The sequence below is a fragment of the Typopeltis vanoorti genome, chromosome 15 (assembly GCF_054136105.1).
Source record: "Typopeltis vanoorti isolate ZY-2024b chromosome 15, IOZ_Tvanoo_1.0, whole genome shotgun sequence".
Classification (NCBI taxonomy): domain Eukaryota; kingdom Metazoa; phylum Arthropoda; class Arachnida; order Uropygi; family Thelyphonidae; genus Typopeltis; species Typopeltis vanoorti.
In genome coordinates this window covers 44,977,053-44,995,297 of record NC_143563.1, presented here as the reverse complement: position 1 = coordinate 44,995,297, position 18,245 = coordinate 44,977,053, and the positions used below count along the sequence as shown (strand labels likewise).

At 37.2% G+C, this 18,245-nt stretch overlaps 1 protein-coding gene across 3 annotated transcripts in view; it reads right to left on the bottom strand.

Annotated features, from left to right (window-relative positions):
* Window positions 1-18,245, bottom strand: part of Hasp (Hig-anchoring scaffold protein) — a 208,180-nt gene that overhangs the window by 147,987 nt on the left and 41,948 nt on the right. For all 3 annotated transcript variants that reach the window (XM_090404813.1, XM_090404815.1, XM_090404814.1), the window contains exon 2: window positions 13,947-14,117. In XM_090404813.1, the coding sequence (XP_090260939.1) occupies window positions 13,947-14,117 (171 nt within the window). The remainder of the gene's footprint in view (window positions 1-13,946; window positions 14,118-18,245) is intronic.

Here is an 18,245-nt window from a genome sequence, read left to right as displayed (position 1 = left end):
GCGTATTATGACTGCTTCCCCCCCCCCACACACACACCTTGACTGTACTCGGAACTGAAGGAGTGTTGCTTTTTTTGCTGCATTAAAGGAGGGGTTTTGTAAACTGTCACATTTTTCTTCGGCAGTCGATGTAACTGTGGTGTGGTGTGGTGCGGGTAGAGACAGCGCTTCCTTGCAAGTAGATTCTGTCTTGACTGGTTGTCGTTTTGATTTTCTCTTTTCGTCTTCTGTTTGATCTCTTTGTAGCTTAGTTGTTGCAGTTGTTACTTCCATTTTCTCTACTGTTTCCCCCCCCCCCCGTTGGGCAGATAATGCCGGTTCTACAACAGCTGTGTCCGTTTTTGTGGTTTTTCCAAGCGACGCCTTCATAAATTCTTCCTGTTTCACCTCCTCAGAACCTGCTGTCGTTGTTGGTAGCGATGGAAATTCAGGAGCCCTTTTGTGTGCTCTGACGTGGCCGTGCTATCCGAATTAGGCCGATGGGGGAGTTGAGAATACTTCGATAGCTTTCCCCCAGCCATTCTGCCGCTGTTCGATACGGACACGTGTTGACCTTGTGGTCTTGCTGGTGGCATTTTCTGCAAGGGCTATTGCAGTGCTCTAGGGTGCGTCCATATTCGTTGCAATCACGACATTTGGACCTCATGCATTCCGCTCCCAGATGGTCGTAGGAGCCACACATAAAGCACACAATTAGGAACAGAGCTCTTCATTTCCATGGTGAAGCTAATCTCTCCAGATTTCAGCTCTGATTTATCTTCTTTGATGTCTTTGTCAGTTCCCCATTTCGAGAAGATCTCATGAATGTCTTCTCAACTTATTTTAAAGGAAATCTGTCTCATTTGATTGTTCTAAGCAGGCTGCCAATTATGACCGGAGTTACGAGGTTGGTCTGAAAAGTTCTCGGCCTCGACCATAGATGGCAACACTAGCGGCAAATTTCTTTTTATAAGTTCATACATCTGTCATAATCATCCGTGTGAAATTGCAAGTCATTCTATCAAGTAGTTTGTTTTATACAGCTGTCCGAAGCCAAAGTGTTGAAATGGATAAAATTGAGTATCGCGCGGTTATAAAATTCTTTGTAAAAGAAGGTTTAACGCCAAAGGAAATTCATTCGAAGTTCATAAAAGTTTATGGGCACTCTTCTCCTTCGTTTTCGACAATTAAGAAATGAGCTGCCGAGTTTAATAACGTGGCCGTACCAGCCTTGAAGATGATCCACGTGAAGGACGTCAAAAAAGTGTAACAACACCAGAAATCATTGATCAAGTGCACGATATGGTATTGGATGACCGGCGAATCAAAGTGCGTGAAATTGCTGAGACTATAGGCATTTCATAAGAATGTGTAGGATATATTTTGCATGAAGAATTGCAAATGAAAAAGCTTTGCACAAGATGGCTGTCGCGCTTGCTCACAGCAGATCAAAAACGCACTCACATGAAAATCTCTGAACAGTGTTTGGAGCGTCTTAACAAGAATAAAACTGTTCTAATAAATCGATGCACTGCTTTTGTGCATCGATTTATTACTATCGATGAGACTTGGATTCACCACTGCACACCAGAATCCAAACAGCAGTCGAAACAGTGGACAGAAGCCGGCTGTTCAGCACCAAAGAAGACAAAGTCGGCATCGATGTTTTGGGCTGCTAAAGGCATTTTGTTTAATTATCTTGTAAAGGGTAAAACAATAACCAGGGAATATTATTCCGATCTTTTAACCAGACTAGATGAAAAATTCGTGAGAAAAGACCCAGTTTGCAGAAGAAAAAAAAAATCATCTTTCATCATGACAATCCACCTGCCCACAAAGGCGTTTTGGCAATGGGAAAATTAAAGGATCTTCACTATGAATTGTTGGAACATCCACCCTATTCCCCCAGATTTGACTCCCTCTGACTTCTATCTCTTCCCAAAACTAAAACTCTTCCTCGCTGGTTAGCGTTTTTGTTCGAATCAAGAGGTGATTGCAGCTGCAGAAGGGTGTTTTGCAGATCTTACTGAGAACCACTACAGGGAAGGCTAATGGCGCTGGAGCATCGTTGGAATAAACGTATTAGTCTTAAGGGTGATTATGTTGAAAAACAAAAAAAAAAAAATTTAGAAATTATAAATTCGTTTTTTCATTGTTTGGCCGAAAACATTTCTAATTTTGTCCCGGCGCATTCAAAATCTTGAAGGAACTTTTCTCTTGTTTCTACATTCTTGACGATTACCTGAAATCTTCCCCCCCGCGCCACCATACGTCTTTCTCCCCCCCACCATCCCGTATGGTGGGGGGGGGAGAAAGTATTAATTAAATAATTTAATACTACTCTTTTTTTCTACCTTGGGGTCTATATTTCAAAGCCTATTTCAAAGCCTAACGTTCTTACTCTAGGCAAGAGCGAGGCCATAACTAATTTTATACTGTTGTGAGAGGGAAAAAAAAAAAAGGAGGAAGAAAGTAAGTGAACCAGGAAGAACATGCACTACCAGCAATAATCCTGCGGGCGCGGATGTCTACTGAATCCAGTAGACCTCCTTGGTTTTATTTTAACAAAGAAAGATTATCTAAACCTATTATAGAAATAAAATAAAAGTGTTTAAGCAATAGTTAAAACTTTTTAATTTCATTTAAGTATAATCCTTAATTATTTTTGATTTAATTAACTAATTTAATTTGACTAAATTTTATTAATTAATTTTGATTTTCTCAAAGATTTGAAATAGTTTTTTAATTTATATAAAGATGAAAACCCCAATTTTCATTATGAAACTTGTTCTTGAGGAGACGATGTTTTCTCTTAACGTTTCTAAGAAATCGGATTTAAAAATAATTAGAAATTAATAAATAAAAAGTGCAAACAATGAACGTTTAAAATCATTGCAAACATGTATAAAATTGCTTAAATTTTTGCTCACCCATTGTGCGAAAAATCGCGACAGGCTGCGTTTAATATTAAATCCGAAACAGCCGATGTGTTAACCAACTGGTTCCACATTTTGTTTTTGGTCATTAGGTTTAAGTACTGTAAAAGCTTAAGACGTAAATGAGATGCGTCATAACATAACGTATAATGGAAAAGTATTACGGCGCAGATGCATTAAAAGCATGTAATTATTGCACATGGCTTATCAAAGGCGAAATGATTGTAACTAATCAGAGCACAATAACTGACGCTTTCTCAAATTTGCGTAATTTTCCTCTCATACAATCGGTTCACCAGTTTCACGCAATGTTATCAGCACATCTACGCATGCGTAGTGATTGAATCAAGTACAGTTGAATTAAACGTCATTTTGTCATCATACACCAATGAGAATAAGCTTTGATACGACAACATATATCACATGATGTAAAAGCTGATCCAGCAATTTTAACCAAAAGATTTTTTATTTTTTTATTACAGTTTTCTTAGAGGAATATGAAAAATTAGCATCTTAAAACTAAATTCTAAAAATATCATAAAATAAAATATATTTTAAATATGCAATATTAATATTAATCGAAATTAATTTTCTACAATTTTTCTATATAATAATAATATTAGAAAAATGTACGTAATTCTAATACACCTATTAAATATTTATATATAAATCCAATAAATATTTTTTCTTTTTTTTTTTTTTAATCGATGGTTTTTTTTTTAAAAAAATTAATTTCTTTCCGGAAAAAAAATCATTTAATTACTTGTATAGAGAGGCTGTTGACTTCACGTCAATGTTTTAGTATCTCAATGCAAACCGCACTTCCTTTCAGATATCTATCTTCTTGGGTCGGGCTATCACTGACGAGACCTCAATAAAGGACAAAACTACTCAAGGTACAAAACTACCCATCCTTTCAATAAACAGCAACAATATAAATATAAACATTTCTAAAAGGAGGTGTGGTTTTCATATGAGATTAGTACTCCCATATAGGCGGATATATAGGCAACAGATGTCAAGACAATAGCTTCTATATACAAGTATTTTAGTCGCGAAAATACTTCACATGCTTGCTTATATTTGGGTAAAGGATTGAACAATAATTTACTTTCTTGTCAAGTATATTTTATAGTGTTTAGTTAAAACCTAACTCTGGCCAAAGGAGTGCATGTAAATAGCATCCTATAAAGTGAAAAAGTGATACCACTTCAGATGGTCCCATTGCACGGGGCTGATGCCAAACTGGAGCCAGCAAATGACATACTAGTTAACATTTCTGAATGGAGTAGTCAAATAGATTAAAAACTTGCTTAGAACGAGGAATGAGTCGTATATGAAACTCTATTCTCGGGGGGGGGAAGGACTTGGCGTTGTCAAGAGGAAAATATTATCTTATTAATGTACGTAATTTTCATAATAAAGTGATAGTTGAGTTGAGGTGGGTAACGATAGTGCAAGGCTTTGAAAATGCTTCTGACAGAATACTGCAAGTTAATACATAAGCTAGTTACGGAATAGTTGATAAGCTGATGGCTTGAATAAAAAGGTGCCTGTCTGATAGATATCAAACACTGATTGAGCCAGAGAATAAAAAGATAATGAAGGTGACTAAACTAGGTGCTACACTGTCCATTTTCATATTAAGGCGGATATATAGTCATCTGCTGCTGATGATACAAAGTTAGGAAGAGAGATACAAAGTGACTCCCACATGGTATCATTCCAGGATAACCTATTGACACAGGAGAACACATACATATCAGCCATGCGTGTAAGCATTTGAGGTCTGCAACGAGAAGATTGCAGATTGTGTACCATATTGGTTAGACCATTCTCTAATAGATGTATAAAGCTTTGATCCTACCCCATCTGGAATAATGAGTGCACATCTAGTCATCGATACTTTAAGGAGATGGAAATAGCATAGAGAGGTGGATAACTTAAAATTAATTTAGGGTTGTGGAATTTCAACTATAAAAAATTCTAAGGGGCTAATTACAGAGTAACAAACCAGACGGAAAATATTTTAGAGGATAGAACACAACGGAGATTTTTTTCACTACATGGTAATAGGGAGGAAGAGAGACATCTTTGGAAATTGAGTAGAGAGAATCTATTATTATTTTTATTTATTTATTTGTGGAAAGCGGTCAGTGAGCAGAATGCAGTGCTTCAGGAAGTGGTGAGTACATCATATATAATGTACCATCATCCATGAGTTCTTGGTTCCCACGGAAGTTCCGTAATATAAACAGATTGGCGATGGATACAGTAACTCGCTGTATATAGTGTTTTAAATTCTCAGCTTTACCTGTAGATTATCTGGGGGATTTGTGCGTTTTCAGAATTCTCAGCACATTGCCCACAAAGTATTCCTGGTGAGACTTTTACAGAGTAGTTCACCATTGCTTTCCCCAACCCCCCAATTTTATCCAGGCTTGGGACCGGCATATGGCTAGGACGTATTCATGACCATAATCCGTGTGCGTTCACGGGACCGGTTTGCCTATTCTGGGGGACGAATAAAGATCCAGATAAAGAGTCCAAACTCTTTATCTGGACTAAAGAGATCAGATAAAGGTTCCTCACCTCATAGACGTGAATCGAACCCAGGTCTTTCCGACCAAAGGGGCTTCGTCTATACCGACTGAGCTATGGAGGCTCCTCTTAAGTAAATTCAAGCTTAAATCTGCCATTCAAATTGTTTGAAAGTTTCCAATAAAATATTTCAAAATTGAGGATTTCCATACGAATTTAATCACAGTAATAAAAAATAATGAGAATTTTGTGTGCATTTTTTTTTTTAATTTAGGATTAACAAATTTAATGTGAGCTCCATATGGTTGAGCATATAAACGTCCAACCTTTCTTGGCTCTTGTTTCAGAGCCTATGTAGGTTTAGATGATGGCCTTTGGCTTGAAATTCATCTCTAGGACGCAAAGTACATTTATAAAGTAAGTTAGGTTGTCTTGTAAAAACTTGATGTAGCTTAAAAAATCAAAGCTCTTTACATCGATTTTTTATATAGGGGAAGTCCCATGAGAACTATAAATAACCTTGTTTGTTTCTATGTATATTTTGCGAAATATTAATTTAGTTAACCCTGTGGGAAGTGAATGTATTTACTGTTTTAACGTCAAAAACAAAGGCAATGCTTTCCCATCCGGGAACTTTGTATATAGTTATGTGTAAGAGCGCAGGAAAAGTTGTTTACTAGTTTTGTATATAAGAGTTGCTTACAAGCTCTGCGCTAAGACTTTTAAAGATAGTATCTAAGAGTGCCGCTAGGTTTAGAAAAGTTTCCGCGGTCCGAAAGGAGAAGCAACGTATCAAAGAGGTCTGCTAGTTTTAGAGACAAGTTTCCGCGCCCGGCAAAATACGATCAAAAGATTGCACAGAGGAGAACAAAGAGCGGGTTAAACTAAAAAGAAGATGAAAGAGTCATGCCGAATTCTTCAGGGTTTACTACCCTTAGTGCAAGGCACCAAGATCATAAAATAAAAGGAGACTGAGCGGAGCATAAAGGGCTTCCTTCCAATCGTCACCAGAAAGAGGAGCTTCCAGGCCAGAGAGAGAGAGAGAGGACTTCCAGACTTCAAGAGAGAGTCATCAGAAAAGGGAACTAGAGGCAGTTGGAACCAGAGCGGAAGCGAGCTGAGACTATGAGCGGAGTCCGAATCAGAGCAGTGGCGGCAAAGAACCATGCACGGTCCCAGTTACAAAGAGGAAAGCCGAGATCCAAATGCCTAAAGAGCAAATGTGAAGCGCTGTTACCGAGAAGAGCAGCCAGAGGCAGATGGCGGCAGTTAGGAGCAGAAGTTCCCAAAGTAAGGATCCAGAGGAGAATTTGCCGTATGCCGAAACCTCTTGTAGGCGCTATTCGAGTACCGTAGATTGCAGTCCAAAAGCCCGCTAATATCCAAGTGATACCGCTGAAGCAAGATACTCCTGAAGGAAGCCTAAGACTCGAGATGAAAGAAAAGCCATAAAGACTTTAGTAAAAGACTCTTGACTGAATGTGTGATACACAGAGCCTCTGTAAGTTGTATCGTTTTGCATATTTTCTCTTATAATCTAGAAGATATATTTGTATATGGACTGTAAAGAGTTAGTTTATTAGTATGATACAAAATCTGTAAAAAATAACTTAACAGAGAGTTAGTTAACCTCTTTGCGAGTAAACTAGAAGTTTAATAAGTTGAATTTGTAAGCAAAGAGTAAATAAGTATTATTCGAGTTAAAAAGATTATTTAGTATTGAAGTAAAAGGGTTCTAATTTTATGCTAAAGAGTCTGGGTAGAAAAAGCAATCTCCCTATCGATTGATTCATGTATATTTCAAAATAATGTAAATAAATGTGTTTTGATTATTTGTTAAAAGAATGCTGCCTGATCCTTTATTTTACAACTGCACTGTTGTTAAAAAAATCGGACTTGTGAGTGGGAAACAACTAAGGCATTAAAAGCGCAGTTTAGTTACTTACGAACCACGACTGTTAATGTAAACTTTGTTGACGGAAGTTTCACTCGCAAGACAGAGATCTACCAGACGCTTTGTTTAGTCTTATGCTGAATTTTTGATATACTGATGACGCAGTCTTACAAATAAATGTGCAGTGTTCATTGGCGTACGGCCAATGAATAAGTCGAGTTTTTTTTTTATCTTGAAAAACAGACAAGACCAGAGACCACATGCAATTCAAGACAATAATACACTGACACACAGTTCTATGCGCATGCGTGCATTACAAAATTATAACAGGAGAAATCAAATAATAATAAAAAATATGCATTTAAAATAGCGAGATTTTTTTAAAAAATTCTGTATATTATATGGGTAAGGTATGGGGTATTATTTTTCGATTTTTTGGACAAATCTCCAATTATAGATACCTGTCGTTTTAGCTATCTGATCAATTTATGCTACTTTACAAAATGCCAACCTGATTAAGTTTGTATTTGGAGATAAACAGCTGTGAGGAGCATATAGTTACAAGGGGGGGGGGGGGAAGTTGTATGTATGAAATAGTATAAAGAAATATTCACAGGAGTACTTCTCATAACTTGTCATATTACTAAAAAGTGTGAATATTTTTTTAATGTTTGAAAAATTAAAATATACATAGCAAGAATTTGAATATCACTTGATGTTCAATATTGTACATCAATTTCTTATAATGGTGTATTAATCAAAATATCGCATTCGATAAACTTAATTTTAAAAATTAGCAAATATATCTTAAAACAAAATAGTAAAATAAAAACAGTAAGCTAATCTGAATGTTATTTAAAAACATTTTGACGTTTTTTCGTTTTTTTTTTAATTTTCTTTTTCTTAAACCATTTTAAAACTTAAAATGGCTGGCCTGGTTGGTCGAGTGGTTAACGTATCCACTCTCCAGCCAAAAGGCTGCGGGTTCGAATCCCGCGGTGGGCATGGATGTTCGTGATTGTCTGTGAAAAAAATACTGGTGGTGGTGGTGGTGGTCGACGGTAGATGGCGTTGGTGTAGATGATGAAAATAGTAGCGGAGACAGAGAGTTGTGGAATAGGTGCCCTCCCTGGAGGTGTCATATAATAATAAAATTACATAGTTTTCCACTATAAATTATGACCCCTCAAATGTTTATGGCGTCAAAAAGGAGGGCGTAATTAAAAACATATAATTAACGAAAAGTAACGATTTCAAGATCGAGATATCACTATTTTACTCCCAAAATACTAATTCAGTTATAAACTTTTGAACTAAAAAACCTCATCTTAAGACTTATTGCGATAATGTGTATTGTAAATCCACAATATTGTATATTTCAGCGTTATGGTCTTTACGGAATGAAAATTGCTCATTTGGAATAATTCCTAACTTGTCTGTTTTAGATTGAAGCCTTGTGAGTATAACTTTTCCAGAGACCTTACCAAGACAGGGTAAAAGGCTATCAGGTCTGTAGTTTCTGGGAGTTGGGGGCTCTTTCGAATCTTTTTGATAGGGATAATGTCGGCAGTCTTCCAGGTTGTGGGAAAGTGCTGAAATCTGAGAGTAGTAGCGTTGATTATGTTGACTAAATGAATTATAGCTTTTCTGGGTGGTAATTTGATTATTCTGTTGGTGATGCCATCTGAACCTGGAGCCTTTTTGTTGTTCAGATGGGCTATAATATTTGTTATTTCTGCTGTAGAAGTAGGTGTGATAGGTTCAGAATTGTCCTGGTGTCGTCTTAAGACTTGCTTGACACGGCGGTGAATTTGTAGATAAGGTTGATGTTAAAATTTTCATAAGAGGGATTACATTGTGTTTTTTCTACCTTTTTTGTCAGTGTGGGCTACTCCCTTCTTGGTCTGTATTGGGGGCTTCAGTTGCCTTTTAGTGCGAAGAGATCTCAAGCATTTCTAGATGGAGTTATCCTCTAGGTTCAGGTTAGTCAGTTTGGTTTCCCAATCAAGGTTTCGGTGCTCTTGAAGAGCCTCGCGGACTTGCCGATTTCATCTGTTCAGTATTGTTTTTATCTTGTGGAACTCTTGTGTTTGGGTATCTTTTGCGAGCTTTGTTTTTTATTCTTATTAGGTCCATAATTTCCTCAGGGATCCGACTGATCGGGTGTAAGATAGTAGATTGGTGACTGACTTTATTGCTTTTTTTTATTTGACTAGTTAGGTTGTTTACAGTATAGTCAATCTCCTCTTTATTGTGAATAACAGGGGATGGGCCGATGTGCTCTGGGAGAATTCTAGCGAGTTTTCCCAAGGTATGAATGAATGAGGAGGAGTGAGTTTCTCAAAGTTACCGAGCTTAAGTAGGATGGGGATTGTGGTCGGAAGACAGTTCATTTAGTGTTTCAGCTGATACTGGTATATAATGTTTCTAGGATGACTATGTCAAATACATCCATTCCAGCTGTGCTATGATGAGTGAGCTCTGTAGGTCCGACTATAACTATTGAGTTTTGGGTTGAGTAATTGTTTAGTGCACGACCTTTATTGTTGACTGTTGAGCTGAACCGAGCTGTGCGTTTGGCATTAAAATCTCTAGCCATAATAAGGGAGTCAGTAGGGCTGAGAATTGAATCCAAATAAGATGCCAACAGTGGGATGCTAGGTGGGTTGTATGTGCCCGTAGATTTTGATGCTGCCGGTATAGTTAGTATGAACTTCAATGCCTGTTATCTGAAGGTTCTTGGTTTGTGGGGTTAATCAGGACGTTATGGCTTAAATAATTTTTGATGTATACGACTGTGCCTCCACCACCGGGCAGTGAGTCTGTCTTTTTTATACATTACGAAGCGTAATTTAGGGTTATTAGCTGGTCTAAGATGTGTTTTGTCAACTAAGACTATATCAGTATTGTATCTGTGAGTGAACTCTTGCAGTTCGAGGATTTTGTTTAACAGACCATTAGCATTCCATGCTATTATCAAGAGTGAGTTCGGTTTGAATTTTTTATACATTGTATAGAGCTGTCAGTATGGATTGGGTTTCTAGATAGAATCTCTTTCTGTAAGATGGTGAAGAGCTTGCTTTGCGGAATTGCTCCAGTTCCTGCAGCATGATGGCAAGAGAAGCAGTTAGAACTGATGTTAAGTTGGAGCTTGTTTGTTCATGAGATGAAGGAATCTGAGTTCGAGCAGCCTCTGCATATGTTTTGGTCGTGGATGAAGATCGCGTGCCTTCCTGTGCTGCTGAAGATGAGGTATTTCGAACAGGAGGGCAACCTGCTCGGTTGCTTATGGTGTCATTACGTGGGAGAGCAGTGTTCACTCTTGCTGACCCACGATTTTTTGGGTGGAAAAGGCACCCCTTGTAATTTGTGGGGTGAGGTCCTCTATAATTAGCACAACAGGTAGATGTAGTTCTTGGCTTAGTGCAGGAGCTGGTTCTGGTGAAGGACACCAGTACATATTTACGACGTGTAGGTTGCACAAATTTTGGGCATGCCCAAACTTTTGGCATCTGTGGCATTGGCCTGCCGATGCCCTTTTCCTTAGAGGTTTAGTTGTAATTTTGAGCCTGCAGATATCTGTCACTTCGTATATCCTTTCCTGGGTGTTGCTGATTTCTACTAGTACTAAAGTCATCGGCCTTTTGTCAGATCTCATTATTCTGCTAACTTTGATTGGGGTAAGTCCAAGAAGTCCTTGACTGACGAGGTTGGCAGTGACTTCATCTGTTGTGATGCCCTCGGCAACCCTTCTGAGGACTACTTTTAGATTTTTCTTGCTTGCTAGTGCGAAGGTGTGGAAGGGCAATTTAAAATTGTCCAGCATTTTTGTCATTTTGCGATAATCTGAGACAGTAGCGGGATGAATCTTAACTCCCTCATCCGTGTTTCTGGCCCTGGAGAAGTTGATGTTTTGTTCGCCGAGGGTCCTTGAAGCTGATGTCTACTTTTCTTTGTTACGGAGGATCGCTGGTGGGACCTTTTCCTTTTTGTCTTCCGAAACTTGTGGTGTGTTAAATCTTCTTCCATAAGATCTTTAGATGTCCTCCATCTTTTGGTTGCCTGTACATACACCCTAGGAGTTGATCTGTCGAGGGTTCTTTGACGATGGGACGGTTGTGAATTCGTCCTCTATATATCCTCATCCTCTCCTTCTCATTGACCTGGGCGTATATGTTTATAAATTCCGGGAATTCTGTATCAAACCTTTTTAATATCTTCTTGAACAGATCAAGCAACTGCTCTTTGCTAAAGGCTTGAGCAATATCGTCCGTGATTTTCATACTGGGATAAAGAGCACCATGGTAAATATATTTCTTGTTCAGTTATGCCTGTTTAGGCAATCCTGCAGGCTTATAACCTACTATCAGATCTTGTAGACTCACGAGGAAGTCTACTAGTTAAGTAAAACATGTTTGTAATGCCTGCCCTACTAAAAGGAGAAAGGAGTATCAAGAACTCACTTGGCCACAGAGTAAAAACCTACCTCCCTAAAATACCATAAATAAACCAGTGGTCCTCGTTTCGAGTGGGACCTACACCGCCATCAGACCTCGTGGTTTTTCATGCAGAAGGGGAGACATTAGGAATCAAACTGTGTCAGCGGTGCAAAATCTCATATTGCACCGCTGACAAAAACTCTGTATGAAATCGAATAATGCTCTAAAATAACACGTCTGTTCTCGTCAAAATTTCAAACAAAATCCTTCATTAATTATTATTAATAGTCCTTATAAGGACTGGCTTAAAGGGGCGAAGCAAGAATGCTTTTCATCTTCCCCGTTATCTGTAGAGGACAGTGTAGGGATATCTGTAGAGGACAGTGTAGGGATAAGGTGTTATTGAGCTATTAAAGCTCTGATCATGGCAGGAGGGTAACAGCAATAGCCAAGCCTCGGTTAGAACTTCGTTGGCTACAGTATTGCCATCCATTACCCTCCAAGGGTATTATTTCCTTAATAATAATATTAATATCAATACCAACCAAAATCATTAATATATAGTCCTTATAAGGACTGGCTTAAAGGGGCGAAGCAAGAATGCTTTTTAATATCAATACCAACCAAAATCATTAATATATAGTCCTTATAAGGACTGGCTTAAAGGGGCGAAGCAAGAATGCTTTTCATATTCCCCGTTATCTGTAGAGGACAGTGTAGGGATAAGGTGTTATTGAGCTATTAAAGCTCTGATCATGGCAGGAGAGTAACAGCAATAGCGGAGCCTCAGTTAGCACTTCATTGGTTACAGCATTGCCATCCGTTACCCTCCAAAGGTATTGGATTGAATGAATCAATCACCACCAAAAAATGCCTCATTCTATTTTGATATAATTCTATTATGCAAAACTTAAAACGGTTTATTAAGATATTTTATTAATCTAAAGATTCTGAAAACTTAAAATTATTTTTAAAATTCACATATTTATATTATAATTTATAAAAAATTATATTCTTATTAAATTTAAATTCACATATTATATTATAATTTATAAAAAATTATATTGTTATTAAATTTAAATTGTTTTAAATTGCAATGCTTATTGTTTCGCATAATAGTACATTCTACATTCTTATCCCCATTTTGCAGTAGTTAAAATCATTCAATGAATAGTTATTGTTAAATTCCTTTTCTCTCATTATAATAACTAGACGCATAAAAATATTTTAAAAAGGAAAATGTGGCTCTGTGCGGGGGGGAAGGGAGGGTTGCAAAAGCTAGTATATATCAATGCTGTCGTATGGACAACTTTCCTGCTGACAATATTATATCAGCTGCATTCTGTGGACTGTGAAAGAAATGGGAGACGTGAAGCTTGTGCCAATACGAGAGTAACTTTGAATAGGGTGTAAGAAGGTGAAAACGCACGGGAGGAAGGGAAAACTCCTTCCTAGATGAAAACTATCTCTTCGTTCATGCAGAGTACATTATTTTCAGCTCATTCCTCTCTCTCTCTCTCTCTCTCTCTCTGCATTCTGACCTTTCTAGTTATTTTCAGCTGCCAATCACGTTGCGTTGGAGTTAGATGCACAATAACCACGCTGATAAACTTGACAGAGAGAAGCTGAAGTGTCAGAAATCGCTACAAGGACAAAGAACGTAGTAAAAGTCATGGCATTTTTTTTTCTTAGTTCCTTATTTTTCTACTTTTTTTCCCCCTACCTCTACTTACACAATAGCGACAAGGAATTTTTCGACTGTAGTCTCCCCATCTCGACTTCTCTCAGTTACCATAGCAACCAGTTCATGTCTTGTGAAATCCCTATTTGATGAACCTCCTTAAAGATAGTTTTGAGAGAAAACCAAATATTTGACATTGTAGCTTTAATATAAGGATCTTTAGAGGCTACGAGATGAATTTCAACCTCGAAGTACATCATGTTGGAAATTTTGTGATCTCTTTTGAGTCGAGTGTATTGAAAATATTTATCATTCGACAAAATAATGGATTTAAGCACATAATCGATTAGCTATTAAATAAAGGTATCTCCATCAACATATGTTTATTTATATGGATTAAAAAAAAAACTAAACGAATCCGATCTCTTCAAATTCAAAATTAGGAAATATTGTAAAGATTTGTTTCAAGATCTTACCTGGCCTAACACAGCTCCAGCCACACATCCCATCACATAAACATCGTTTTCTCGAGCTAATACAGTCTGCGTCGTTTTTACATTTCCGTAAACACTGTCGACCTTTTGCCGATGCCTCTTCTCTGTTTCGTGGGCAGTCATCGTCACTAGTATCAAGTTCTGGATCAGAATCTGAAAAACACACAAAAAAAAGTAATGTTTATTCGAAGTCAACTCCGATAGAATGACGTCTACCGAAGAATGTCTTACAAAATGAAATTGCTAATAGTAATGTTTAATTTTAATTCTTGTTTGTCTGCTAACTCATTTTCATGCTGTACCTCCCCGTAAAAGGGGAAGTACGGCACCACCTCAATTTCCCTATTTTTATCCGGGTTCGGGACCGGCATAGCTGACAATTCAGACCTATGGCTGGAGGGAATATCTTAATTATTCCAGACTGTATCCGTGTGTGTGCTCACGGGGTCGGTTTGCCTGCTTCCGGGTTGAAAAACCCCAGATAAACTGGAGGAAAAACCCTGCTGTCCACGCCCAAGACCGGATAACTTGGCTATGGCTTAGGAAGATCTTTAAGTTTCTCACGTCGTCGACGGGAATCGAACCTAGGACGCTCCTTCCCTAGGCATATGGTTGAGCATAGCCACTAGGCTAACCGCGCGGACGTCTGCTAACTTAGTTACCAACATGATTGAAGAGGTGAGTTTGGAATAGCATTTTGACGTCACAAGTCACATGATTCCATTAAAATCTTCTTCAAATGGAGTTTTTAATTCACATTTTAGAATATTAACAATTGAATATAATAGAAAACTCTTATATTTGAAAATTATCAAACAGCTTAAAAACAAAGGGCCATCCTAACAAAGTATATCCGATTATTAAAACTGTATATCAAAACTCAACAACCAGTATAAAGCTAGAACATCAGGGAAAGGAATTTGGTACTGGGAGAGAAGTAAGCCAAGGAGATCCTATATCACCCAAATTGTTTACTGCTACATTAGAAATGTTTAAGAAATTCTCTTGGGAAAATTATGGAATTAGTATCAATGGAAAAAATCTCGATCACGTTTTGCATATGACATTGTTCTTTTAGCCAAAAAATAAAAAAAAGAAGCCCAGGAAATGCTAAATGACCTTGACAGAGAAAGCAGGAAATAAATTTAAAATTAACCTGACTAAAACTAAACTGATGACAAATTCATATCATGCCGAAATAAAATTAACAGATAATCCTAATAAACCTGTGTAGCGCTATATTGTCAATTAGTTTTAAGCAAAAACAAGATCATAAAGAAACGAGCAGAAGAATCACACAAGGAAACGAAGTATTTTTGGTTGTATAAAGATTATCTGTTAGGAGATATATGCATGCCTAAAAAGAAAGTTCTTTAATGTTGTTTACCTATGGAAATGAGGCATGGACAACAACTAAAAACTAGGAAGGTAAATTGTGTGTGGCTCAAAGAGCCTTGGAGAGAAGAATGCTACACGACAAAAAAGGAATAGAATAAGAAATATTAGAATTAGAGAGATTGACTGGAGTAGAAGATATCGGGAAGTGATGTCAAGGATGTCAGTGGAAATGGGTTGGCCATATTAGTTAGGCTTCCATACAAAATTAAGCACTGAGCAGATACCAAGAGAAGGAAACTTCGTCACAGAACAAGATGAAGAGATGATTTGAAACGACATGATTTGAGATGAAATGGTGGACATTGATTAAAAACAGACGGAACTGGAAAGTTAATGGGAAAGCCTATATCTGTCAGTGGATGAAAGAGACTAAAGAAGATGAAGAAAATAAAAAGTGTTAAGTTTATTGCGTTTTTAATTCTTTATAGTTAAAAATATAACAAAGGATTTTTTTATTTTTTTATTACCTAATCAGTTATTTAGAAATTACCAATCATAGCTTGTTTCATTATTAACTGTATTCACAATAAAAAAAAGCGATTTTGTCGAGTTAACTTTTTTTTTTTTTAGTATTTTTTTATTTAGATCTAGGGGATGTTTTTATTTAAATTTATGGAGTTAGGATAGATTTTCAACATTAAAAGAATCGCATCTCTATTTTAATATGTTTACTAGAGACGGTCAAGTAGTGCACAGGCATAATTAAAATTTTCTTATTTTTCCTTTGTGTTAATAACTTAAACTACGTAATGCCAGATCAAATTACGGAGTTGAATATTAAAATCTTCTTTGTACACACATAACGGAAATTTAAAACATTAAACGAACGTGTCTACTAAGATATTGCAGTAGTTACTAACACATGAGGATTTACCTTCTGTTTGCTTTCCCAACTTTGTCTCGAAAACTGGGAAGACTCCGTAACTATCTTTAATGCCCCGTGAATCACAAGGGGAATTGTTTCATTATCCACAGATTACGGTACTGTGACCTCTTTCACACCGGGATATCAAACATCATAACAGTTCTCACATGTGACCATAAAAACAACATCGCGTTACTCCTTTCAGTTATCAATAACTCCTTACCTCTTGCTGTAGGGATTTTTATATGAGAGCATCTATCGCGCGCGCACTCGCGTCTCCTCTTGCCTGATTCCGCTAATTAGAGACGCGATACCGCGGTCAAGTCTCCAACCGAGAACAAAGCCAGTCATCCTCCTCGGAGACCTGATGGTGGATCTAAATTGGAGCTTTCCACTTCCGTACACAGTTATCTGTTCTTGGCAAGAGACTTCCTTTTTCTTTTTATTTATTTATTTATTTTTTTTTTTTTTTTTTGCGCGTGTATGACCGTATACGGTCTAAGATATAAGGACCGGAAACAAGGAAGAAATAGGATGGGGGGGGGGGAAGAGGAAAAAGTAACGAAATATAAGGGGATCATAGCCTTAGGGGAAAGATGACATTATTTAATGTAATGGAGATACGAACGGAGTGAAAGAAGAAGGAAGGGTGCTTGTGAAGTAGACCGACTCTGGCTTCCACCGATGGAGTTGGTTTCTGTTCTTATATTAAATGTGATCTTTTGATCTGTGCCGCTTTGATCCGTATGGGATACGAAGTTGACAGGAAACTTCGCAACGAACTGATGTTCGAGGACAAAACAGAAAATGTGCAAAAAGAAATGACATGAATGCAGGCGGTAAGTTTGTGTCGAAATAGTTTGGTTGAGAGAGAGAAAAAGTTTCTGCATTCTCTGAAAAATGAAACAAACAAACAAACAAATATGTTATTATAATCACAAGTCGTGTTTCCTAATTTAGAAGAAATCACTCGACTTTTCTTAGGACGTGTCGTGAATCTATTCTTCAGATGTATGCCAAAGAATCTCGCACACAAACTAATAAGGCTTTCGTGAAAAGTCAAATACCTCCCTGAAGAGGAAAAGTTCTAAGAAAAATTTATAAGTGGCACTTTCTTGGCGTGTGGAATAACCTTGGAAAAGTCGTAAAGAGTTTTACTTTATTGAATCCTTTGAGGCTTTTTACGCTGTATGCCAGCAGTCACGATTTTCAGACATCTTCGCTAGTTACAAGAAACGCAGCAGCACAACTCACAAATCCAGTCTAATAATGGTTACAACAGTTTTACGTGACCCCCCCCCCCACTCGTATACACACCCACATACCAAAATTCACTTTAGCTCCAAGAAAATAACATTTCATCCAATCAGCTGTCTGCTGTTTAGAAATAACTGCAAGACATAAGAGGATGAAAGGGAAAACAAAAATTTATTTTATGGCGCCTTTACTTATTTCCACTTGATTTTCTTAATTTTTTTCTTATTCAGACCCTCCTAGTGATTGATAAGTTTTATATTTCAAAAGTAAATATTGATTTTTGTGAACTAAAACTGAATGAGAAAGTCTCTTTATGTTTGAGATCTTCGTTGTTTATTTAATGCTAAGAATTTAAATTCATCTAAATTTTCCAATGAAAACTGAAAGCTAACAGATGTGATATTTGTATATAACCATTTGTTCTTAGATTCGCCGCAAGATGTCACTTGAAACGCAAAACCCAAAATAGAAATCTTAAAATCGCTTATATTTTCGGAATGATCTTAAAATTTGTAGTTTTTCTTTTATATATAAATAATAAATCATTCCTGTAGATGCCGCAAGACGTCGCTGTCTCTCATCTCGTAAACGCAAGGCATGAATAGAAATCTTAACAATCATTTGGGAATTTTTGAAATAAAAACCAAATTTTGTATACCATCTTTATCGATAACAGTAATTCTCGGGTATGTCGCAAGATGTCGCTCTAACCGACTTCCTGTAAACGCTTTGAAGGCTTTTGATGTATTGGAGAAGAAAAC